This window comes from Anas platyrhynchos, chromosome 37 (genome assembly GCF_047663525.1).
Source record: "Anas platyrhynchos isolate ZD024472 breed Pekin duck chromosome 37, IASCAAS_PekinDuck_T2T, whole genome shotgun sequence".
Classification (NCBI taxonomy): Eukaryota; Metazoa; Chordata; class Aves; order Anseriformes; family Anatidae; genus Anas; species Anas platyrhynchos.
The window spans coordinates 3,314,820-3,339,333 of record NC_092625.1 but is presented as its reverse complement, the minus strand read 5'-3'; the positions used below and the strand labels follow the sequence as shown (position 1 = coordinate 3,339,333).

Below are 24,514 nucleotides of genomic sequence, written 5' to 3'. Positions count from 1 at the left end.
CCCAGGCCATGGGGTACCATAGTGACCTGGTTATAGGGCGCTATAGGGACCCGGCTATAGGGCCCCATAGGGACCCCAGGCTATAGGGGCCCACCTATAGGGTCCTATAGGGACCCCAAGCCATAGGGGGCCACAAGGACCCAGCTACAGGACCCCATAAGCACCCCAGGCCATAGGGCCCCATAGGGACCCGCTTCTAGGGGCCACAGGGCCTCCCCTATAGGGCCCCATAGGGACCCCAGGCCACAGGGGCCCTCCTCTCGGCCCCTCAGGCCCCGCCCCCCCCTCCCGAGGCCCCGCCCCCCCTCCCGAGGCCCCGCCCCCTTCCATGTGCATGCTCGCTGTGGGCCGGGCGCATGTGCGGGCGGGGGAGAGCAGTGAGGAGGTGCGAAGTGAGGCAGGCGGGGGGGGGGGGGCGCAGCGGGGGGGGGGAGAGCCCCCTTCACGTGACCCCGGGGGGGGGGGTTGGGTCCTTGGGACCCCCCCAAGTGTGACCCCAGGAAGGTTTTGAAGGGCCTTGAGGGGCCTTGAGGGCCTTGAGGGGCCTGGGGACCCCCCCTAAATGGCCCCGGGGGGGCTTTAGGACCCCCCCACGTGACTCTGGGGGGGTTTGTAGGGCTTTGGGACCCCCCCCCCACATGTCTTTGGGGGGGTTGGGGTGTTGGGACCCCCCCAGTGTGACCCCATGGGGTGGTTGAGAGCCATGGGACCCCCCCCCCCGAAATGGCTCCGGGGGGGGATTGTGGCCTTAGGACCCCCCCCAAGTGACCTTGAGGGGCTTTGGGGACCCCCCCACGTAACCCCAGGTTTTTTTGGGGGGGTCTCGGAACTCCCCCCCCAACCCCTGGGGGGTGTTCGCCCCCCCCCCACGTCTCCATTCTGTGGGACCTGGGGGGGCGCCCCCCTCCCTGTGCCCCCCCCCAACCCGTCCCCCCCCCCCCAGCCCTGCTGTCACCATGTCCCAGTGGCGCCCGGCTCGTCCCCAGGACCCCCCCCTCAGCTCCCCCCCCAGCACGTGAGTTGTTTTTTTTTTTTTTTTTGGGGGGGGGGGAGAGAGTTTGGGGGGGGGAAGGTGACAACAGCCCCCCCCCCTCGCTGTCCCCACTGTTTCCACAGGGACACCAGCAGCAGTGACAACGACTCCAGCAGCGACTTCGAGGTCACCCTGCAGCAGAAGCGGGGGGCTCAGGGGGGGCCCGGCCCCCGCCCTGTACGTGTCCCCTTTGTTCCCCCCCGTCCCCAAAGCCGTGCCCTCCCTTGTCACCCCCGTGTCACCTCCGCAGGTCCCAAAACGTCCCCGGAGGGAGCCCAGCGATGCCGGGAGCAGCTCGGAGGAGAACGTCCTCTACCAGGCTGTCATGGACGGCAGGGTGGCCATCGAGGTGACACGGGGACGGGGGGGGACACGGGGGGGGGAAAGGGGACACGTGGGGACATGGGGACACGGGGCCAAAGCCAGCTCCCGAAGGGACACGGGGACGAGTCCACCCTGAGAAGGGGACGTGGTGGGGGGCATTTGCCCTGATGTGGGGCTACCACATGCCACCACATGTCACCACGTGCCACCAGGTGTCACTACATGCCACCACATCCCACTCTGTGCCACTGCATGCCACCACACATCACCACGTGCCACCACACGCCATGTCCCACCACATGCCACCGCGTGCCACCACGTGTCACGATGTTCCACCACATGTCACCACGTGTCACCACGTGCCACCACATGTCACCACGTGTCACCACGAGCCACTACATGCCACCACGAGCCACAACATACCTCCACCTGCCACCACACGTCACCACATGCCACCACGTGCCACCACACGCCATGTCCCACCACATGCCACCGTGTGCCACCACGTGCCACCACGTGTCACCACAGGCCACCACGTGCCACCACATGTCACCACGTGCCACCATGTGTCACCACATGTCACCACGTGTCACCACGTGTCACTGTGCCCGCAGGTGGCGGTGGACGAGTGGCTGCAGGGCTACAAGCGGGACCGGGAGCCGGCCTTCCTGGAGCTCGTCAACTTCATCATCCGCTCCTGCGGCTGCCGAGGTGCGGCCGCCCCGCTCCCCGTCCCCCTGTCACCCCCCCGGGGGACGTCCCCGTCACCCGCCGTGTCCCCTCCCGGCAGGCACGGTGACGCTGGCCATGCTGCGGGAGCAGCAGAACACCGAGATCATCCAGTGGCTGACCGAGACCTTCAGCGAGGTACTGGGGGATGTGTGGTGGTGTGGGGATGCCGCCATCTTGTCTCCTCTGTGAGGCGGCCATCTTGTCACCAGTGTGACGCCGCCACTTTGTCCCTTTGCACCCCCTCCATTTTGTCCCCTTTGTGACCCCAGCATTTTGTCCCTTGTGTCCCTGATGCTTTATTTTTGTGCATTGCTACCCTTTTGTCACCTTCATGAGGTGGCCATCTTGTTACCGCTGTGACGCCGCCATCTTGTCTCCTTGCGTCCCCACCACTTCCTCCCTTTGCGTCCCCTCCATTTTGTCCCCTTCGTGACTGCAGCGTTTTGTCCCTTGTGTCCCTGATACTTTAGTTTTATGCGCTGTTACCATTTTCTCACCTCTGTGAGGCAGCCATCTTGTCACTGCTTTGACGCTGCCATCTTGTCCCTTTGCATCCCCAACACTTTGTCCCTTTGCGTCCCCACATTTTGTCCCTTTCCATTCCCAATTTCATCACCCCTTTCTGCCACCCTTTCTTTCCCTTTGTGTCCCCACTTTGTCCCCCCATTTTGTCCCTTTATGTCCCCATTTTTTCCCTTTGTGTCCCCATTTTGTCCCTTCCAATCCCCCCGTTTTGTCCCTTTGTGTCCCCACATTTTGTCTCTTTGCATCCCCATTTTGTCCCTTTGCGTCCCTATTTTGTCCCTTTATGTCATCCCTATTTTGTCTCTTTACATCCCACTGTGTTGTCCCCTTGTGTCCCCACTTTGTCCCCTTGTGTCCCCGCTTTGTCCCCTTGCTTCCCCATTTTCTCCCTTTCCGCCCCCATTTCCCCCCATCCATCCCCGCCGCCTCATCCCTTGTGTCCCCACTTTGCCCCCTTGTGTCCCTGTTTTGTCCCCTTGTGTCCCCATGTTGTCCATTTGCGTCCCTATTTTGTCCCTTTACGTTCTCCCTATTTTGTCTCTTTACATCCCCCTGTGTTGCCCCCTTGTGTCCCCCTTTGTCCCCTTGTGTCCCCACTTTGTCCCCTTTACGTCCCCCTCATTTTCTCCCTTTCCGCCCCCATTTTCTCCCTGTCCGCCCCCATTTCCCCCCTGTCCATCCCCGCCGCCTCATCCCTTCGTGTCCCTGTTCTGCCCCCGTGTCCCCCCCCAGGACTCCTCCGACTACCCCCTGTCCCTCTCCACGGGGCCGTGGCGCCGTTTTCGGGCCTCTTTTGGGGCCGTGGTGACAGCGGTGGCCCTGCGGAGCCACCACGCCGTCCTCTACGATGGCTTCCTCCTCGGCGACCTCACCGCGCTGCTCACCAGCCTCGCCGACTCCCAAGTGCGCGCCTTCCGCCACACGGCCACCTTGGCAGGTAGGTGACACCCCCCACCCCCAACTTGTCACCCGCCGGGTGTCCCCGACGCCCCCCCGCCACCGTCCCGCTGTCCCCAGCCATGAAGCTGATGACGGCGCTGGTGGAGGTGGCGCTGGGGCTGAGCCAGCGCCGCGACAACACCCGGAGGCTCTACGAGGCCGAAAGGGGGAAAAGCCCCCCCCGGAGAGCCCCCGGCAAGCTGGAGGCGCTGCAGGAGACGCTGCGGGAGGTGGGTGACGTTTGGGGACGCGGTGGGGACACGGGCACGGGCGCCCCGGTGACGCCCGTGGGTGCCGTCCAGCTCCAGGAGCAGCAGGAGGAGATGGAGGCCGTGATGAACGCCATCTTCAAGGGGGTCTTCGTGCACCGATACAGGTGGGGGGGCGCTGGAGTGGTGCTGGGCGGAACTGGGTACCACTGGGTGGCACTGGGTGGCATTGGGGTGGTGCTGGGGGGCACTGGGTGGCATTGGGATGGTGCTAGGGGGCACTGGGGTGGTGCTGGAGGGCACTGGGGTGATGCTGGAGGATACTGGGTGGCACTGGGGTGGCTCTGGGCGGCACTGCATGGTGCTGGGCAGCACTGGGGTGGTGCTGGGGGCACTGGGTGGCAGTGGGTGGCACTGGGAACAGCGTGGTTAGGGACTGGAGCCAGTGGGGAGAGCCCAGTTGTGGACTGGGACCAGTTTGGAACTGGGACGCAACCAAGTTGGGTTCTCCTTGGAGAACATCACCAGTTGTGGTTTGGAACTGGGACCAGTTTGGAACTGGGACCAGTTTGGAACTGGGACGGAACCAAGTTGGGTTCTCCTTGGAGAACATCACCAGGAGGGGTTGGGGACTGGGACCAGTTGGGACCTGGGACCAGATTGGAACTGGGACGGAACCAAGTTGGGTTCTCCTCGGAGAACATCACCAGGAGAGGTTGGGGACCGGGACCAGGACGTTGTCACCAGGACACGGGGGTCCCTGGGGTGGCCCTGGGGACTCCGAGCGTGTCGGGGCCGTGGTGTACCCGTGGCGATGTCCCCAAGGTGCTGTCCCCGTGGCGCTGTCCCCGTGGCGCTGTCCCCAAGGCGCTGTCCCCCCCCCAGGGACGTGGTGCCTGACGTGCGCGCGCTGTGCATGGAGGAGCTGGGGACGTGGATGTGCAGCTTCCCGGCCTCCTTCCTCACCGACGGCCACCTCAAGTACCTCGGCTGGACCCTGCACGACAAGGTGGGGACATCCTGGGGACACCTTGGGGACACAGGGACAGCTGGGGGGCATGGGGACACTGTGGGGACACCTCGGGGACAAAGGGACACCTTGGGGATATGGGGACACTGTGGGGACACCCTGGAGACAAAGGGACACCCTGGGGACATGGGGACACTGTGGGGACATGGGGATGCCTTGGGGACACAGGGACAGCTGTGAGAGCGTGGGGGTATCTTGGGGACACAGTGACACCTTGGGGACATGGGGACACCTTGGGGACAAGGGGACACCTTGGGGACATGGGGACACTCTGGGGACACCTTGGGGACACAGGGACACCTCGGGGACACCTTGGGGACATGGGGACACTGTGGGGACACCTTGGGGTCACAGGGACACCTTGGGGACACAGGGACAGCTGGGGGGCATGGGGACACTGTGGGGACACCCTGGAGACAAAGGGACACCTTGGGGATATGGGGACACTGTGGGGACACCCTGGAGACAAAGGGACACCCTGGGGACATGGGGACACTGTGGGGGCATAGGGATGCCTTGAGGGACACCTCGGGGACATGGGGTTCCCTGGGAGGGACACCTGGGGACCTTTGGGGCCAGGAGGGGACCCTTAGGGACACCTGAGGATGGGAGGGGACACTTGGGGACACTTGGGACCAGGAGGGGACACTTGGCGTAGGGAGAGGAGACCCTTGGGGACCACTGGGGCTGGGAGAGGGGACACTTGGGGACCTTTGTGGCCGGGAGGGGACCCTTGGGGACACTTGGGGACACTTGGGGACACTTGGGGTCAGGAGAGGAGACACTTGGGGACATTTGGGGCTGGGAAGGGACCTTTGGGGACACTTGAGGCCAGGAGAGGATGACTGGGGACCTTTGGGAGCAGGATGGAGGAAACTTGGGGACCACTGGGGCTGGGAGGGGACCCCTGGGGACACTTGGGGACACTTGGTGTCAGGAGAGGAGACCCTTGGGGACCACTGGGGCTGGGAGAGGGGACCCTTGGGGACCTTTGGGGCTGGAAGGGGACCCTTGGGGTTAGGAGAGGAGACCCTTGGGGACATTTGGGGCTGGGAAGGGACCTTTGGGGACACTTGGGGCCAGGAGAGGATGGCTGGGGACCTTTGGGAGCAGGATGGGGGAAACTTGGGGACCACTGGGGCTGGGAGGGGACCTCTGGGGACACTTGGGGACACTTGGGACCAGGAGGGGACACTTGGTGTCAGGAGAGGAGACACTTGGGGACCCCTGGGGCTGGAAGGGGACACGGGGTTAGGAGAGGAGACCCTTGGGGACCTTTGTGGCCGGGAGGGGACCCTTGGGGACACTTGGGGACACTTGGGGTCAGGAGAGGAGACACCTGGGGACCTTTGTGGCCGGGAGGGGACCCTTGGGGACACTTGGGGCCAGGATGGGAGGCACTTGGGGACTGCTGGGACCAGGAAGGGATGGCTGGGGACCTTTGGGGACAGGATGGGGGACACTTGGGGCTGGGAGAGGGGACATCTGGGGACCTTTGGGATTGGGAGGGGATCCGTGGGGACACTTAGGGACACTTGGGGCCAGGAGGAGATGGCTGGGGACCTTTGGGAGCAGAATGGGGGACCCTTGGGGCTGGGAGGGGACACTTGGGGTTAGGAGAGGAGACCCTTGGGGACCTTTGTGGCTGGGAGGGGACCCTTGGGGACACTTGGGACCAGGAGGTGACACTTGGCGTCAGGAGAGGAGACACTTGGGGACACTTGGGGCTGGGAGAGGGGACACTTGGGGACCACTGGGGCTGGGAGAGGGGACCCTTGGGGTTAGGAGAGGAGACCCTTGGGGACCTTTGTGGCTGGGAGGGGACCCTTGGGGACACTTGGGACCAGGAGGTGACACTTGGCGTCAGGAGAGGAGACACTTGGGGACCACTGGGTCTGGGAGGGGACACTTGGGGTTAGGAGAGGAGACCCTTGGGGACCTTTGTGGCCGGGAGGGGACCCTTGGGGACACTTGGGGACACTTGGGGACCCGCAGCAGGGGGAGGTGCGTCTGCGCTGCGTGCGGGCGCTGCAGGGGCTGTACGCCCGCCGGGACACGGCTGCGCACATGGAGCTCTTCACCGGGCGCTTCAAGGTGAGTGTGTCCCCCCCCCCGTGTCCCCAACGCTGTCACCTCCCTGCCGAGGTCCCCAGGGGGTGACAACGGGTGTGTCCCCCCCCCCCAGGCCCGCTTGGTGTCCATGGTGCAGGACAAGGACCCCGTGGTGGCCGTGGAGGTGGTGAAGCTGCTGACGGTGATGCTGGAGTGAGTTTGGGGACGTTGGGGACACAGGGGGGACATTGGGGACATGAGGGATGTTGGGGACACTGGGGATATGGGGGGGGGGGGGGCTCGGGGGTGTTGGGGACACTGGGGACATGGGGGGGACCTTGGGGACATCGGGGACATGGGGAGCATTGGGGATTGGGGGCAGGGGGATGTTGGGGATGTTGGGGACATGGGGGGGGACATTGGGGACAAGGGGGGGACACTGGGGACATGGGGGACATTGGGGATAATGGGGACATTGGGGATGGGGGACATTGGGGGACATGGGGGACAAGGGGGACATGGGGACGTTGGGGACATGGGACACTGGGAACATGGGGACATAGGGGCGTTGGGGACATGGGGATATTGGGGATATGGGGGGGACACTGGGGACATGGGGGACATTGGGGACATGGGGATATTGGGGATATGGGGGGGACAAGGGGGACATTGGGGATGTTGGGGTCATTGGGGACATTTGGGACAGGGGAACATTGGGGATGGGGAGATAAGGGGTACATTGGGGATGGGGGGGCATGGGGGACAAGAGGGACATGGGGGGGACATTGGGGACAAGAGGGACATGGGGGGGACATTGGGGACAAAGGGGACATGGGGGGGCATTGGGGATGTTGGGGACATTGGGGACAGGGGGACATGGGATGGGCTTGGAGGGAACAAAGGGGACGAGGGGACACAAAATGGGGGAGATGGGGCCAGGGAGGGACATTGGGGACGTTGGGGACATTGGAGACACGGGGGATGGGGACACTGGGGACACCGGTTAGGGTCTGAGAGCACAAAGGGGGACACAAAACGTGCGAGACGAAGCCAGGCAGGACACGGGGCTGGGGGGTTGGGACACGGCTCGGGGACAGGGGACACACCCGGGGGACAGCGGTGTCCCCGTTGTCACCCCAGCACGGTGGCCGAGGCGCTGACGGAGGCCGATTGTCACCGCGTCTACCCGGCCGTCTTCTGCAGCCGCCGTCCCCTCGCCACCGCCGCCGGCCTCTTCCTCTACCGCAGGTGAGGCCGGGCCACCCCCTTGTCCCCTCCTGTGTCACCTCCCCTGTCCCCTGTCCCCTCTCGGTGTCACCCCCCGGGTATCGTTTCCAGTCGGTGCTGCCACCGGGTGCGAGGCTTGGTGGCACCTGGGGATGTCCTCGTGGGGATGGTGGCACCCGGTCCTGCCTTGTCCCCTCCGGACCCTTTGTGTCCCCAACGCTGTCCCCACACCCACGGGACCCCCCTGTCCCCATCCCGTGTCCCTCACTGTCCCCAACCCCGTCCCAATTCCTTTACGACCCCCCTGTCCCCATTCCATGTGTCCCTTTGTGTCCCCAACCCCTGTGTGTCCCCTCCCCATGTCCCTTTGTGTCCCCAACCCTGTCCCCGTCCCCACGGGACCCCCCTGTCCCCATCCCCTGTGTGTCCCCATTCCCTCTGTGTCCCCATCCTATGTCCCCTTTTGTCCCCAACCCTGTCCCCATGCCCTTGGGACATCCCTGTCCCCATCCTGTGTCCCTTTGTGTCCCCAGCCCTGTCCGCAGTCCCTCTAGGACTCCCGTTTCCCCACCCCATGTCCCTTTATGTCCCCATCCCTGTCCCCATGGGACCCCTGTGTCCCTTTGTGTCCCCAGCCCTCTCCCCTTGGGACCCCTCTGTCCCCATCCCGTGTCCCTTTGTGTCCCCAACCCTGTCCCTGTCCCCATGGGACCCCCCTGTCCCCATCCCGTGTCCCTTTCTGTCCCCCTGTCCCCACTCCCTCTCCCCCCAAAAACCCATCTCGGGACCCTGCACCCCCTGATGTCCCCCCCCCGCTGTCCCCTCCCCAATGCCACTCCCTGTCCTTGTCCCCAGCCTGCTGTCCCCGCGGCACGAGGGTGACACCGAGCCGTCCCCCGGCAGTGGGGACAACCGCACCTTCTTCCGCCTGCTGCTGACCTTCTTCATCGAGAGCGAGGTGACACCCTGGGGACACCCTGGGGGCACCCAAGGGACACCCAGGGAAACCCTGGGGACAGCTGGGGACACCCAGGGGACACCCAAGGGACTTACAGTAACACCCAGGGGACATCCGGGGACACCCATGGGACACAAAGTGGCACCCAAGGGACCCCAGGTGACTCCGGGTGACCCCAGGGGACACCCAAGAGACCCCGGGTGACCCCAGGTGACCCCAGGGGACACCCAAGGGACCCCGGGTGCCAGCGCTGTCCCTGTCCCCAGCTCCACCAGCACGCCGCGTACCTCGTGGACAGCCTCTGGGACTGCGCCGGGACCCAGCTGCGGGACTGGGACACGGCCGGGGCGCTGCTGCTGGAGGAGGCCCCCGAGGAGGGTGGGCAACTGGGGGGCACTGGGAGCCACTGGGAGGGGACTGGGAGGCACTGGGAGGGCGCTAGGGGGCACTGGGAAGGACTGGGAGGCACTAAGATGGCACCAGGGGGCACTGGGAGGGACTGGGATGGGACTGGGGGGTACTGTGGAGTACTAGGATGGGACTGGGAGGAACTGGGGATAACTGGGAGGGCACCAGAGGGCACTGGGGGTGACTGGGATGGGACTGGGGGACACTGGGAGGGCACTGGGATGGACACGGCTGGGGGAGGCTGCTGCTGGAGGAGGCCCCCGGGGAGGGTGGGCAACTGGGAGGCACTGGGAGGGCACTGGGAAGAACTGGGAGGGAACTGGGAGGCACTGGGGAGTACTGGGATGGGACTGGGAGAAACTGGGGATAACTGGGAGGGCACTGGGAGGTACTGGGAGGGCACTGGGATGGACACGGCTGGGGCGGGGACTGCTGCTGGAGGAGGCCCCTGGGGAATATGGGCAACTGGGGGCACTGGGAGCCACTGGGAGGGGGCTGGTGGGAACAAGGGGGCACTGGGACGGGACTGGGGGGGCACTGGGATGACACTGTGGGGAACTGGGGTGGCACTGGAGATCACTGGGGGGCACTGGGGGGCACTGGGAGGGTGCTAGGGGGCACTGGGAGGGAACTGGGAGGCACTGGGATGGCACTGGGAGACAATGAGGGGAACAGGGATGGGACTGAGGGGCACTGGGGATAACTGGAAGGGACTGGAATGGGACTGGGAGGGTGCCAGGGGGCACTGGGAGAGACTGGGAGGCACGGGGAGGATGCTAGGAGGGAACTGGGAGGCACTGGGGGGTACTGGGGAGTACTGGGATGGGACTGGGAGGAACGGGGGATAACTGGGTGGGCACCAGGGGTCACTGGGAGGCACTGGGATGGCGCCAGGGGACACTGGGATGATACTGGGGGGAGCTGGGGGGCACTGGGAACCTCCCCAACCCCCTCCCAGTCCCCCCAGTCCCCCCCCAACCCCCTCCCAGTCCATCCCAGTCCCTCCCAGTCCCCCCCAGTCCCGTCCCAGTCCCTCCCAGTCCATCCCAGTTCCCCCCCCAGCGCTCAGCGACCAGCAGGAGAAGGCCCTGGTGGAGATCCTGGCAGCCAGCGCCAAGCGGGCGGCGGGGGAGGGGCCCCCAGTGGGACGGGGACCCCCCGCAAGGTACGAGGGGGGGTTATTGTCACCTGGGGGGGCTCATTGTCACTTGGGGGGGGTCTCAGTGTCACCAAGGGGGGGTCAATATTATCTTGGGGGGGGCTCATTGTCCCCAAGGGGGGGTCTCAGTGTCCCCTTTGGGGGGTCGCTGTCACCTGGGGGGGGTCAGTGCCACCTGATGGGGTGTCAGTGACCCCCGGGGGGGTATCATTGACCCCCAGGGGGTGTCATTGTCCCCGGGGCGGTGTCATTGTCCCGGGGGGGTGTCATTGTCCGGGGGGGGGTCATTGTCGTCATTGTCACCTGTGCCCCCCCCCAGGCGCCCCCCAAGGGGAGGCGGGCGGTGACGGAGCAGCGCTCGCGGCTCAGCCTCTGCCTGGCCCCCATCCTGCCCCGGCTGCTGGCCAAGGTGAGGGGACCCCGGGGGGGCCTCGGGGACATTTTTGGGGTGGGGGGACACCCGGGTGACCCCCCCTCACTCCCTGTGACCCCCCCTCACCCTGTGTGACCCCCCCAAAAAAAAAGTTTTCGGCGGACGAGGAGAAGATGACGCCGCTGCTGGAGGTGCTGAGCTGCTTCGAGCTCAGCGTCTACTGCACCGCGCGGCTGGAGAGGGTGAGCGCAGGCCCTATAGGGTCAGCCGGCCCTATAGGGTCACCTGACCCCAATCCTATAGGGTCGGCTGGTCCTTTAGGGTCCCCCGGTCCTTATAGGGTCACCTGGCCCCAATCCTGTAGGGTCATCCAGTCCTGTAGGGTCATCTGGTCCCTATAGGGTCACCCAGTCCTTATAGGGTAACCTGGCCCCGATCCTGTAGGGTCACCCAGTCCTATAGGGTCATCTGGTCCCAACCCTATAGGGTCACCCAGTTCTATAAGGTCACCATGTGCCCTCACCCTTTGGGGTCCCCTGGCCCTTTGGGGTCACCGTGTCCCCAATCATTTTAGGGTCACCCATTCCCCATAGGGTCCCCGTGTCCCCTCACCCTTTGGGGTCCCTGTGTCCCCAATCCTTATAGGGTCGGCATGTCCCCTGGCCCTTTGGGTTCCCCGTTTCCCCAATCCTTATAGGGTCCCCGTGTCCCCTTGCCCTTTGGGATCCCCATGTCCCCAATCCTTATAGGGTCACTGTGTCCCCTTGCCCTTTGGGTTCCCTATTCCCCATAGGGTCCCCGTGTCCCCTGGCCCTTTGGGGTCCCCGTTCCCCAGAGGGTCCCCTGGCCCTTTGGGGTGGCCGTGACCCCCACCCCATACCCCGCAGCCCCTGGAGCAGGCGCTGGCGCAGCTGCAGGAGCTGGTGCAGAAGCACACGGGGCCGGAGGTGCTGGGGGCGGCCTCCCGAGCCCTGGGGGCCCTCTGCGACCCCCGGCTGCCGCTGCGGGGGCGCGGGGAGCTGGTGAGGAGCCGCCTGGGGGACCTGCTGGGGGAGCGCTGCCACCGCCTGCTGCGGGTACGGGGGGGATTGGGGGGATCTGGGGGGGAATTGGGGGGATTTGGGGGGGTGAGAGGGGAATGGGGGGGGTGAGAGGGGATTGGGGGGGGGTTAGAGGGGATTTGGGGTGGGTAGAGGGGGTTTGGGGGGGATTCAGGGGGATTATGGGGGGATTTGGGGGGTGAGAGGGGCTTGGGGGGGGTTAGGGGATTTGGGGGGATTTGGGGGGATTTGGGGGGATTCAGGGGGTTATAGGGGATTTGGAGGAGTTAGGGGGATTGTAGGGGGTTTTGGGGGGATTTGGGGTGGTTTTGGGGTAGTGGGGTGGAGGTAGTGGGGCAGGGATAGGGGCATGGGGGACCTGCTGGGGGAGCGCTGCCACCGCTGCTGCGGGTACGGGGGGGGTCAGGGGATTTGGGGGGGGTTGGGGGGGGTTTGGGATGGGTTTGGAGGGGTTATAGGGGATTTGGGGGCGTTAGAGGGGATTTGGGGGGGATTTGGGGTGGGTTGGGGGGCTTAGAGCTTTGGGGGGGGGTGTTGGGGTGTCCCCAGCCCCCCGGGGTGTCCCCAGCTGTCCCCAACCCCCTGTCCCCCCCCCGCAGTTGCCGTCCCTGGACGAGGAGGAGCTGTACAGCGCCGCCGCCACCCTAAAGCGCCTCTCCGTCCTCTTCAAGTGTGCCCCGTGTCCCCAACGTGTCCCAAAGTGTCCCCAAAGTGTCCCCAATGTGTCCCCCCCGTCCCCAACGTGTCCCCAAAGTGTCCGCAAAGTGTCCCCCAATGTGTCCCCCCCTGTCCCCAAGCGTCCCCCCTATCCCCTGGGGCACTGGCCCCATGTCCCTGTCCCCTTTCCCCCTATTCCCGTGTCCCTAGTATTCCCTGATGTCCCCTTCCCAATGTCCCTGTCCCCTTCCCGGTGTCCCCATCTCCCTGTCCCCATGTCCCACCTCCATGTCCCCATATCCCCATGTCCCCTGTCCCCTGTCCCCATATCCCCATGTTTCCATGTCCCCTGTCCCCTGTCCCCATGTCCCCTGTCTCTGTCCCTGTCCCCGCAGCGCCCACGACCTGACGCCCTGGCAGCTCTTCGAGCCCTGCACCCTCCTCCTGTGGCGCGCGGCCGACACGGGCGAGGTGCCCCCGCAGGTACCTGGGGACACTGGGGACACTGGGGGACACTGGGGACACTGGGGACATTGGGGACAACTCCAGGGAGGGGACACGAGGCCACCCTGTGTCCCCACAGCTCCTTGTCCCCGCCATCACCTGCGCCCACTTCCACATCCTCTGGGAGCTGTCGCGGCTGGCCAACACCGACGTCCCCCAGGTGAGCTTGGGGACATGGGGACAACTGGGGACACTGGGACAACTGGGGAAACTGGGGAAGGGGATGGGGACATGGGGACGCTGTGGGGACAGGGACTTGGGGGTTTGGGGACGTTGGGAAGGGGGCAGGGGTGTGGGGACGGGGATGTGGGGACACTGGGCGGGGCTGGGGACATGGGGACAGAGGGACATGGGGCAGGGGACAGGGACAGGATATGGGGACAGGGATAGGACACGGGGACAGGACAGGGGGACAGGAACAGGGACATGGGACATGGATGGGGACATTGGGACAAGAATAGGACACAGGACAGGAATAGGACATGGGGACGTGGATGGGGACATGGGGACAGGACATGGGGACAGGAATAGGACACAGGGACAGGGACATGAACATGGGGACAGGGATAGGACATGGGGACAGGGACAGGGACATGGGGACAGAAATAGGACACAGGGACATGGGGACAGGGACGCAGCGCCACCACCCTGGGGTGGGGACGGACAACAAGGGGACAACGGGGAGGGGACAACAGGGGGACAACCCCTCTTTGCGAGGACGTGGCCCCGGCTTGGGGGACATCCCCAGGTGCCAGCCGGCTGTCCCCAAATGCCACCCGGCTGTCCCCAGGAGCAGCTGCTGAGCCTGAAGGACAAAACCACCTCCTTCTGCGCCCTGTGCCAGAGCTGCCTCTCCAACGGCGACGCCGGCGTCCGGGAGCAGGTGACAGCGAGGGGACAGAGGGCGAGGTGGCACCTCGGTGGCCCCGTGCCGACCTTGTCCCCGTTGTCCCCGTTGTCCCCAAGGCCTTCGTGGTGCTGAGTGACCTCCTGCTGGTGCTGGGCCCCTCGGGGACACGCGGGGCCGGGGCGGCGCTGGCCCCACTGCGGCTGGTGCCCGACGTGGAGCTGCGCTCCCAGCTGGCCGCCGTGCTCCTCGACCACGTCTTCAGCCCTGGGGACAGGGACGGTGACGGTGAGGTCCCCAACGCGTCCCCAACCCGTCCCCAAGGTGGCCCCGGTGAGCACCAGGTGGCCCCTGTGCTCGTGAGGTGGCCCCAAAGCGGTCCAGGTGGCCCCGATGGCCCTAGGGTGGCCCCAGGACATCTCCGAGCAGGCCCTGGTGGCCTCAAGATGTCTTTGGCGTGGCTCTGGTGGCTCGGAGATGTCCCCTCGTGTCCCCAAGGTGTCCCACTCATGTCCCCAGGGTGTCCTCTTGTGTCCCCCAAGGTGGTCCCCAGGTGGCCCTGGTGGTCCCCAGGTGGCCCAAGTTGGCCCCAAAGTGGCCCCAGGACATCTCTGAGCAGTCCCTGTGGCCTCAGGGTCTTTCTGACCGTGCCCCCCCCCAGGTGATGACAGAGCTGCTGATGGAGCACGGCCCCGGGGTGCGGGGGGTCCCCGCTTTTGGGGGCTGCGGGATTTGGGGCGCCGCCTCTCCCTCTTTCTTCGGCCCCCGTCCCCAACCCAACCGCCAAGTGCTGCTGCGCCTGCACCGGTAACGGGGGGGGCACCGGGGGGGGCACGGATATTTGGGGGGGGTCCTGGGGTGTGGGGAGGGGGTTTTGGGGGATATGAGGGGGTTGGGGTGATGGGAGGGGGTTTTGGGGTGATGGGAGGGGGCTGTGGGGTTTTGGGGGGCCCAGGGGCATTTGGGGGGGGGCTGAGTTTTTTTGGGGGGGTCTGCGTGGGGGTCTTGGGAAGGGGTTTAGGGGTGGTGGGAAGGGGGCTGGAGGCATTTTGGGGGGGTTGGGGCCATTTGGGGGGGGGGGCTCAGGCTTTTTTTGGGGGGTCAGGGGTATTTGGGGGGGTTCAGGAGTATTTGGGGGGCTTGGGTTTTTTTGGGGGGGTCTGGGTGTGTGGGAAGGGGGTTGGGGGAGTTTGGGGGGGGTCTGAGGTATTTGGGGGGCTCGGGTATTGGGGGGGTCTTGGGGGCTGAGGGATTTGGGGGGGGGACTGAGGAATTCGGGGGGTCTGGAGGGATTTGGGGGAGTCCTGGGAGGTTTGGGGGCCCTGGGGGGATTTGGGGTCCCGGGCCTGACCCCCCCCTGCTCTGTGCCCCCCGCCCCAGGGACGGCATCGCCTTTGCCCTACAAGAGGGGCCGGAGGGGGGTCCGGGGGGGGATCCGGGGGGGGCCCCCTGTACCTGCCCTTCCTGGAGGTGCTCAGCGAGTTCTCCCCCTGCCTTCTGCCCCCCGACCGAGCCCTGCTGTGAGTGGGGGGGTCCTGGGGGGGGATTTGAGGTCCTGGGGGGGGATTTGGGGTGCGGGGGGGGGTATTCGGGGTCCTCAGGGATATTTGGGGTCCTGGGGGGGGGTCATTTGGGGGTCCCTGGGTGGGATTTGGGGTCCTTGGGGGGATATGGGTTCCAGGAGGGGGATTTGGGGTCCCAGGGGTGGATTTGGGGTCCTTGGGGGGGGGATTTTGGGGAGATTTGGGGTCCGGGGGGGGGGGTTGGGGTCCTTGGGGGGGGATTTGGGGTCCTGGGGAGGGATTTGGGGTACAGGGGGGATTTGGGGTTCTTGGAGGAAAATTTGGGGGCCCTGGGGGGGGAATTTGAGTTTCCTGGGGGGATTTGGGGTCCCTGGGGGGGGGGATTTTGGGTCCCCCTAATTTTTGCCCCCCCCCCCCCAGGCTGACCCACCTGCAGCAGAGCTGCCAGCAGCTGGGGATGACCCCCCCGGAGCGGTCCCCGTGGCCCCCCCTGGCCGCCTACCACCGCTCCCTGCAGCCCCCCCGAGCCCCCCAAAAGAGGAGGCGCACGGAAGGTGAGGGGGGGGCAGCGCCCCCCCGGGACCCCCCCCCAATGTGCCCCCCCCCCCAATCTTCCCCCCTCCCTTGTCCCTGTGACCCCCCTTGTCCCTGTCCCCCCCTTGTCCCTGCCCCCCCCCCCCAAAGGAGGGAGGTGACAAATTGGGGGGGGTCCTTGGGGACAAACCCTGTGTGTGGGGGGGTCTCACATCGCCCCCCCCCCCCAGAGACCTGGCAGGGCCCCAGCCCCCCCCTCAGCCCAGCGGTCACCTCCACGGTGCTGCGGGCCCCCCCGTCCCCCCGTCCCCCCTGGAAGCTCTGCGTTCCCGGCCCCAGCAGGTGAATTTGGGGGGGGGGGGGGGCACCCTCAAAATAGGCTGGGGGGGGGCAATGGGGGGAACTGGGAGGTACTGGGAGGGCACTGGGATGGGATAGGGGGGGCACTGGGCATACTGGGGGGCACTGGAGGGGGACTGGGGGGGACTGGGAGGCACTAGGGTGAGACTGGGGGGGCACTGGGTATACTGGGGGGCACTGGTGGGGGCACTGGGGGTAGTGGGATTGGACACTGGGAATGCTGGGGGGGCACTGGGGGGTACTGGTATGGGATTGGGGGGGCACTCGGCGTACTTGGGGAGACTGGGGGGGATTATTGGGCATACTGGGAGGGACACCAAGGGGGGGGTCCTGGGTGCTTCCCCCCCCCCCCCAGGTCCTGGACCTCTTTGACTCCACCATCCTGGGAATCGAGGTGAGGGGGGGGGCCCGAAATGTTGCCCCCCCCAAAATTTCCCCCCAACGCCCCCCCCTTTTTTTTTTGTTTACCCCCCCTACTCCCCCCTCCCCAAATTTGAGCCCCCCCACCTTAAAATTGCCTCCATTTCCACCCTCCCCCCCCAAATACCCCCTCCAATTTTACCCCAATCCCCCCCCAATTTTGCTCCCCCCCAAATTTGCCCCCCCATTTTCACTCTCCCCCCTCCCAAAGTGCACCCCCAAAAAATTGCCCCCCCCACCTCAAAATGCACCCCCCCAATTTCCACCTCCCCCTAAATCCTGCCCCCAATTTCACCCTCCCCCTCCCCCAGCTCCCCCCCCTCAAATTTGAGGACCCCCCCTAAAAAAATTTGGACCCCCCCCACAAAATTTGAGGACCCCCCAAAAAATCTGCCCCCGCCCCAAAAAAACAACCCCCCCAAATCCTGCCCCTGTTTTCACCCTCCCCCCTTTTACAGCCCCCCCCCCCCAAATTTGGGGACCCCCCAAAAAAACTTTGGGACCCCCCTAAAAATTTGGAGACCCTCCCCAAAAATTGGGGGACCCCCCCCCAAATTTCCCCCTCTGTCATTTTTTGGGGGGGGTTCTCTCCCCCAGGACTGAGCGTGGAGCCGCAGCCGGAAGGCGTCGTTTCTGGTTTTGCCTGTTTTTTGCTGTTCTGAGCCCAAAATGTTGGGGGTGCCGCCCCCCACCCCCCACCCCCCCACCCCGTTTGGTTCAATAAAGAGCGGGATTGGCAACGCAGCCTCAAAAAAGTTTAGTTTTGGGGGGGAGGGGGACGGGGGGGTCTGGTCACAGTGGGTCCCCCGCCGATGTCCCCACCCCATCCCCGTGTGCCCCCCTCTTTGTCCTTGTCCCCCCCCATCCTTGTCCCGGTGTCCCCCCCATCCTTGTGCCCCCCCCCTCCCCAATGTCCCTGTCCTCGATGTCCCCATTGGGGTTGTCCCCATCCCGATGTCCCCCCCACAATGTCCCCACCCTGATGTCCTTGTCCCGATGTCCCCATCCCAGTGTCCCCATCCCCATGTGACCCCAGTGTCCTTGACCCAATGTCCCCACCCTGATGTCCCCACCCCAATGTCCTTGTCCCTATGTCCTTGTCCCAGTGTCCCCAACCCAATGTCATCCCGATGTCCCCATCCCAATGTTCCCATGTCCCCATCCCAGTGTCCCCATCCTGATGTCATCCCGATGCCCTTGTCCTGATGTCCTTGTCCCCATGTCCCCACCCTGATGTCCCCACCCTGTCGTGGTTTAACCCGGCCGGCAGCTAAACACCACGCAGCCGTTCGCTCAGCCTCCCCCCTCCCTCTCTGGGACGGGGGAGAGAAATGCAAAGTGAAGCCCGTGAGTTGAGATAAAGACAGTTTAATAAGACAGGAAAATAATAACAACAAAAATAACAATAACAATAAGAATAATACAATGGTGATAATAGGAAAGTAATAATCATACGTACAAACAAGTGATGCACAATGCAATTGCTCACCACTCGCTGACCGATGCCCAGCCTCACCCCGAGCAGTCCGGCCCCCTCCCCCCGGCTAGCCACCCCTATCTATTGTTTAGCATGACCCCAGATGGGATGGAATACCCCTTTGGCTAGTTTGGGTCCCCTGTCCTGGCTCTGTCCCCTCCCAGCTCTTACTGCACCCCCAGCCTGCCCGTTGGCAGGACAGAGCAAAAGGCTGAGATGTCCTTGGCTTGGTGTAAGCACTGCTCTGCAACAATTAAAGCATTGGGGTGTTCTCAGCACTCTTCTCATCCTAAGCCAAAACACAGCATTCCACCAGCTCCTAGGAAGAAAATTAATTCTGTTCTAACTGAAACCAGGACACCTCTCACCCCTTATTCCATACCATTTCTGTCATGCTCAGGTTACACTCTTTTCCATACATTCTAATTAGTCACCTGTAGTAGTCATGGTAGTGATAACATACAGTATTATATAATAATTAACGTGGTGCAATTCAGTTCATGGGCTATTCTCACCCAGTATTAAATCTCCTTGAGGTACACACCGCACCTCTCCGTTCTTTTGCATCACCCACCAAGTGTATCCAGGTCCCTGAGCGAAAACAATTCCACGAAGAGGTTTGCCTTTTCCTGAGGCAGGAGTAGCCCAGACTGTTTTACCCAGCGTATTTCTTACATGCGCTACAGGAACTTTATCCCCATCTACAGTACGTAACAGGTTGGATTGGGCAGGTCCCGCTCGGTTGGCAGATCCCCTAGTATTGACTAACCAGGTGGCCTTTGCCAAATGCGTATCCCAGTTTTTGAACGTCCCAGCGCCCATTGCTTTCAAGGTAGTCTTTAACAGGCCATTGTATCGTTCAACTTTCCCGGAGGCTGGTGCATGATAGGGGATGTGATACACCCATTCAATACCATGCTCTTTGGCCCAAGTGTCTATAAGGTTGTTTCGGAAGTGAGTCCCTGTTGCGTTAAAGGGGTGTAGCTGATTAACCGTTACGGGCCCGGTTGGGTTCAGAGTACTGAATCAGTCGGACATTCACCAAAAACGCATTAACGGTCTGGGGGTCCGTTCGGACATTCACCAAAAACGTATTAACCGCCTGGGGGTCCGCTCAGACATTCACCAAAAACGTATTAACCACCTGGGGGTCCGCTCAGACATTCACCAAAAATGCATTAACCGTCTGGGGGTCTGGTTAGATTCAGAACACTGAACTATCACGGATAACCACCCTCACCCTAGTTGCATTAATGAGAGCTATCACAATGCAATCAAGTATGGTTTATTAGAGCAACAGATAATCAGGTTCTTTTGGATTGCCGGCGATAGTGACTGTCTGCAAAAGCAAGCTAGTATGCATGAAATACACAGGTGTTATAGGTGTTACAGGTGTTCTAGGGGTTAAAGATGTTGCAGATGTGTTAGATGTTATAGATGTTACAGGTGTTATAGATGTTACAAGTGTTATAGGTGTTGTAGGTGTTATAGGTGTTGTAGGTGTTTTATAGGTGTTACAGATGTTACAGGTGTTACAGATGTTATAGATGTTACAGGTGTTTACAGGTGTCACAGGTGCGCAGCCTAGAAATAAACGCGTTAAAAGGATCAAAGACTCTATAGGGATTTATAAGCAAATATTCAGATCTCAGCCAAAGGCGTCCCAATGGGGGGGGAAGAGAGGCTCAGCCCATCGACTGATCCCAGGAGTCAGGAGGTCCTAAGGATGTTGTATGTCCTCGGGATGGTATCTCCCCTGGCGGTGGTATCTTCCCTAACATCCCCTCTCTCTTGGGCCAATTTATATTATTTTCTATCTGTTAGGTGGAGCTTGAGTGGCTCTAGTCAAGCATATCTTAGTTATGATTGGTGTAAAGTTTTCCTGTCTCCGTTTAAAGTAATAGGCTCTGAGAAATTCAGGGCGCATGCTCGGTGGGGGGTGGTCGCACCTTGGAGGCGGGTAGCTTTTGGGATGGAGGTGTGTTTTGGTATTATAATGATATTATAATGAGCAAAAAGTACACTAGGGTACAGCATTTGTCAAAAGATGACAGGTCTTTGGCTTAGGGTGGCAAAAAGTGCAGCTTTGTGCACAAGAACAATCGAGGCCCCACCTGATTACAGAGCCTAGCCGTGGTGTCTCCACTCCACTCCACGCTCCGTGGTGTTCCTTAGAGCTAGCACACCAAGTTTCCCCAGCGCGATAGCATCCAAGGTTGGGAGCCTAGGGAACGCTCAGGTAATGCAGTTATGCCCTACCCTGAAAGCCTCTTCAATGCTGTACCTTTTTCTTAAAAGCATGAATGTTAATTTTATTTTCCTAGTTACTTCAGGCATTTACACCACATAATCCACCCCGTGACTATAGTCACTCAAGCTTCACGACAGTTGAAATATGTCGGGGATATCACATACGTTCTCGGAATGAGGTTTATCGAGTGTATGTACATTGTGTAGTGATGCTAAACGTTTCATCATAAACCAGAGTTTAGCATACAAACTAATTGTCAGTATAAAACATAATACAGTATTAGCAGAACAATAACAGGGTGAAGCATCTTGCTGAAGATTCCCTTGGCAGCTGGCGATCATCCAAAGTGTCCCACCAACGGTGTCTCTCATCTCTCTTCACTCTTTCCATCACTCGATGTATTTCTTGTGCATCATGATGGACAGTAATCAGAGTCTTTTGTCCATGTTCTCGGACTTGTGTCATCAGCTGCTTCAGGTCCTCATGTACCAGCAATTTCTTCACCAAGGTGAGGTTCATTCCAATAGGAGTAGGCAGCAGTTCATGAAGCAGAATATAATTAGATGCAATAAGTTGATAAGAAGTGACAGGAGCTGAGTATTTAAAATCACATCCTAGAATTTTGGTAAAATTGCAAACACAAACATTAGAGTGATTACTGGTATCTACCACTGTATCATCTACGACTATAGAATCACAATGAGTTCTCATACAAACACAACCTTTCCCAATATATACAAGTACAGTTTCAAGGGTTTCATTAGGATGTATCTCAAAGTGGCAAATGTTTTGCTCAGTGTCAAGACAAATGTCTTGAGATTCCAGCGTGTTACTTTCACAGATGAAACCTTTTTGTTCACGCACAATGCATGCATTTACATCAATTGTTTGCCACTTTCCTCCCTTTTGATGGGCCCATACTTTATGCTCTTTAGGATAAAGTATAGTTCCATTGTGATTGAGTCCTAATGCAATGATTGGATCTACATTGTATATGGTGGCATTGCTTATAGTAAGTATAAAGGCAACAAAACCATCAGAGGAACTACAACATAATTGTTTGGAGGTAATCGAGACCCAGACTAAAGTAAGACCTGATTTGAGAGATACTGAATTAGAGAAGGGGGAGATACTATTCATAGATGGTTCCTCCAGAGTAGTGGAGGGAAAAAGAAAATCAGGGTATGCCATAATTAATAAACACCTGGAATCTGTGGAATCAGGCCCCCTGAGTCCATCATGGTCAGCTCAGGCTTGCGAGCTGTATGCCCTACACAGGGCCCTGGAACTATTGAAGGGAAAAAGTGGAACTATATATACAGATTCTAAATATGCATATGGAGTGGTTCACACCTTTGGAAAGATTTGGGAGGAAAGAGGTTTAATGAATACTCAAGGGAAGAATCTTATACATCAAGAATTAATAAGGAAAATTTTAAAAGCATTAAGGGAACCTAAAGAAATAGCAGTAGTACATGTAAGAGGGCACCAAAAAGGATTGGAATACCACACTAGGGGAAATAATCTAGCAGATAAAGAAGCTCAGGAAGCAGCTTTAAGAATTCAGGCTGCTAAAATTAATATAGTACAGGAAGAAGAAAGACAAGAAGAAGAAAAAGAAGAAGAAGAAAAGAGGTTCACTCCTGAAGAACGAACAAAACTGGAGAAAATAGGTGCTAAATTAGAGCGAGGAAAATGGACATTGCCAGACGGGCGAGAGATGTTACCGAAGGCTTATGCAAGACAAATATTGGAACGTTTGCATACACAAACACACTGGGGTACAAGAGCATTAAGTAATCATTTCCTTAAACAATTTGGTTGTATAGGGGTTTTTGAAATAGCAAAGCAAGTCACACAAGGTTGTTTAACTTGTCAGAAAATAAATAAGAAAATATTCCGACAGGCGGCAGCGGGAGGAAGAAAAACAGCATATCGGCCTTTTGAGAGAGGACAAGTTGATTTTACCGAATTGCCTAAAGTAGGGAGGATCAAGTATTTATTGGTAGTTGTGGATCATTTAACACAATGGGTAGAAGCTTATCCTGTGGCACGAGCTACGGCACAAGTGGTGACAAAAATTTTATTGGAACACCTGATACCTAGATACGGGATAATCCAGTACATTGATTCTGACCAAGGCACACACTTTACTTCTAAAATAATAAAATTATTATGTCAATCATTAGGTATTCAGTGGGAATATCATACTCCGTGGCACCCACAAAGCTCAGGGAAAGTAGAGAGAATGAATCAAACAATAAAACAGCAATTGGCTAAATTGATGGTTGAGACACAAATGCCTTGGGCTCGATGTTTACCATTGGCACTTTTAAACATAAGAACTAAATCACACAGTGAGACTGGATTATCACCATATGAAATGTTATACGGTATGCCTTATTCACAGGGAATGCCTCTGGGAGACAATGTAGTTGAGGATCGTAGTATCCAGAAATATATAATTACTATTGGGAAAAGGTTGCGAGAACTAAGAGAAATTGGAATACTGGTTCAAACACCACCTTTAGGATTTGCCATCCATAAAATACAACCAGGGGATGAGGTCTTCATAAAAACTTGGAAAGAAGAATCTTTACAGCCCCGGTGGGAGGGACCGTACCTTGTTTTACTTACCACTGAAACAGCTGTGAGAACAGCAGAAAGGGGTTGGACCCATGCATCCAGAGTAAAAGGACCAATAAATACCAAAACTTGGAGGGTTGAGTCCGCTCCTGGGGAACTGAAGTTAAAACTAAAAAGAACTAATGTTCCAGAAATAGGGCACGCTCTACATGAAATACCAGAAGAAGGGGACAAGCAAGCCTGCAATGAAGAAAGGTGAGAAGGCAAGACCGGGGCAGGACTCTTCACTGCGGTGTGTATGGTCTACCGAGGGAGGCAACCCCTACGGGTATTGACTGCCGAGTGTGAAGGCCTCTACCGGACTTCTCCCGCACTGAAATCAAGCTGTCCCAGAGAAAGAAACAAATGAGCAAACGGAAAATGTATGTATATAGTAAGAATTTTGTTTTTTTTTTAACCTATTGTAATTAGTTTTCCAGGAGCTGAACCACCCTCAAAGGCTGAACAGTGACACGAGTTTAAATAGATTCTGGAGGTGGATCCAACCCCAAGGCATTTCTCACACCTTTACGATACTCTCTGGACGACGCGGAAGGATGTTATACTTCCTGGTACTATTCTTACAAGGGCAATTAAGCCATGGAAATAATTTTTTCATTTTGGGGGAGGAGGTGGCTAAGGCTTTTAATCTTAGCAATTGCTGGGTTTGTGGGGGACCAGGAGGAGCTGAAAGTTGGCCTTGGGTAGCTGGCCCAGTCGAACCTAAGGGGTGGGTTAGTAATTTGAGTGAAGTTCATAATGGAACACAGTTCTGGAAAGAGGAGGAGGACCCGTGGCAATTGCATTCATCAGAAAAAGGTATATATTGTTTAAACCGAACAGGAACAGTAAAAGTAGGAGAAAGCATTTGTAAATGGACTCTGTCCCCTGGATATGAATGTACTGATCCTGAATGTGGACCTAGAAACTGTACAGCAAGTAAAGGGAAATGGAATACCACACATGTCCAGCTGAAAAATGGGACTTGGCTGAGATGCTCATCTAAGGAATTTTTTGGGCCTGGGTGTAAAGCCATGGCAAGAGCACAATCAAAAGGACAATTCGACGTTCAAATCTTGAGTTGTCAGCGTGATAACACCACTAGTGAACAGCATGTGGTAAAAGTCTACCGCTGGAGGTGGCAAAATGAGAACGGGACACAAGGTTTTTTTAAACATTTCTGGTCAGCTCGTAATATGACAAATCGTGAAGGAGAAATTAGTTGTAATTGTGAGTGGGAATCTAGTGTGGGGGCTTGGAAGTGTATATATACAAGTATTAATGAG

At 59.6% G+C, this 24,514-nt stretch overlaps 1 protein-coding gene across 1 annotated transcript; it reads left to right on the top strand.

Moving 5' to 3' along the window:
• Positions 1–63: 63 nt before the first annotated feature.
• Positions 64–17,537, top strand: LOC140001070 (cohesin subunit SA-3-like). Its single transcript, XM_072032209.1, has 25 exons — positions 64–385; positions 944–1,015; positions 1,117–1,210; positions 1,284–1,382; positions 1,972–2,068; positions 2,148–2,224; positions 3,347–3,551; positions 3,632–3,783; positions 3,856–3,929; positions 4,648–4,771; positions 6,788–6,886; positions 6,978–7,057; positions 7,985–8,092; positions 8,927–9,029; positions 9,296–9,407; positions 10,500–10,597; positions 10,916–11,005; positions 11,122–11,211; positions 11,857–12,045; positions 12,630–12,700; positions 13,083–13,170; positions 13,271–13,351; positions 13,982–14,074; positions 14,158–14,536; positions 17,473–17,537. The coding sequence occupies exons 1-25, from the start codon at positions 357–359 to the stop codon at positions 17,535–17,537; spliced, it is 2,769 nt and encodes a 922-aa protein (XP_071888310.1). The 5' UTR covers positions 64–356.
• Positions 17,538–24,514: the final 6,977 nt, after the last annotated feature.

What these genes read in the sequence shown, in the direction of transcription:
- LOC140001070 (XM_072032209.1), top strand. Translation starts at nt 357, where the DNA reads ATGTGCGGGCGGGGGAGAGCAGTGAGGAG. An exon ending in TGACCGAGACCTTCAGCGAG is followed by an intron (nt 2,225 to 3,346) that starts GTACTGGGGGAT and finishes GTCCCCCCCCAG; the next exon opens with GACTCCTCCGACTACCCCCT. An exon ending in GGAGGAGGCCCCCGAGGAGG is followed by an intron (nt 9,408 to 10,499) that starts GTGGGCAACTGG and finishes TTCCCCCCCCAG; the next exon opens with CGCTCAGCGACCAGCAGGAG.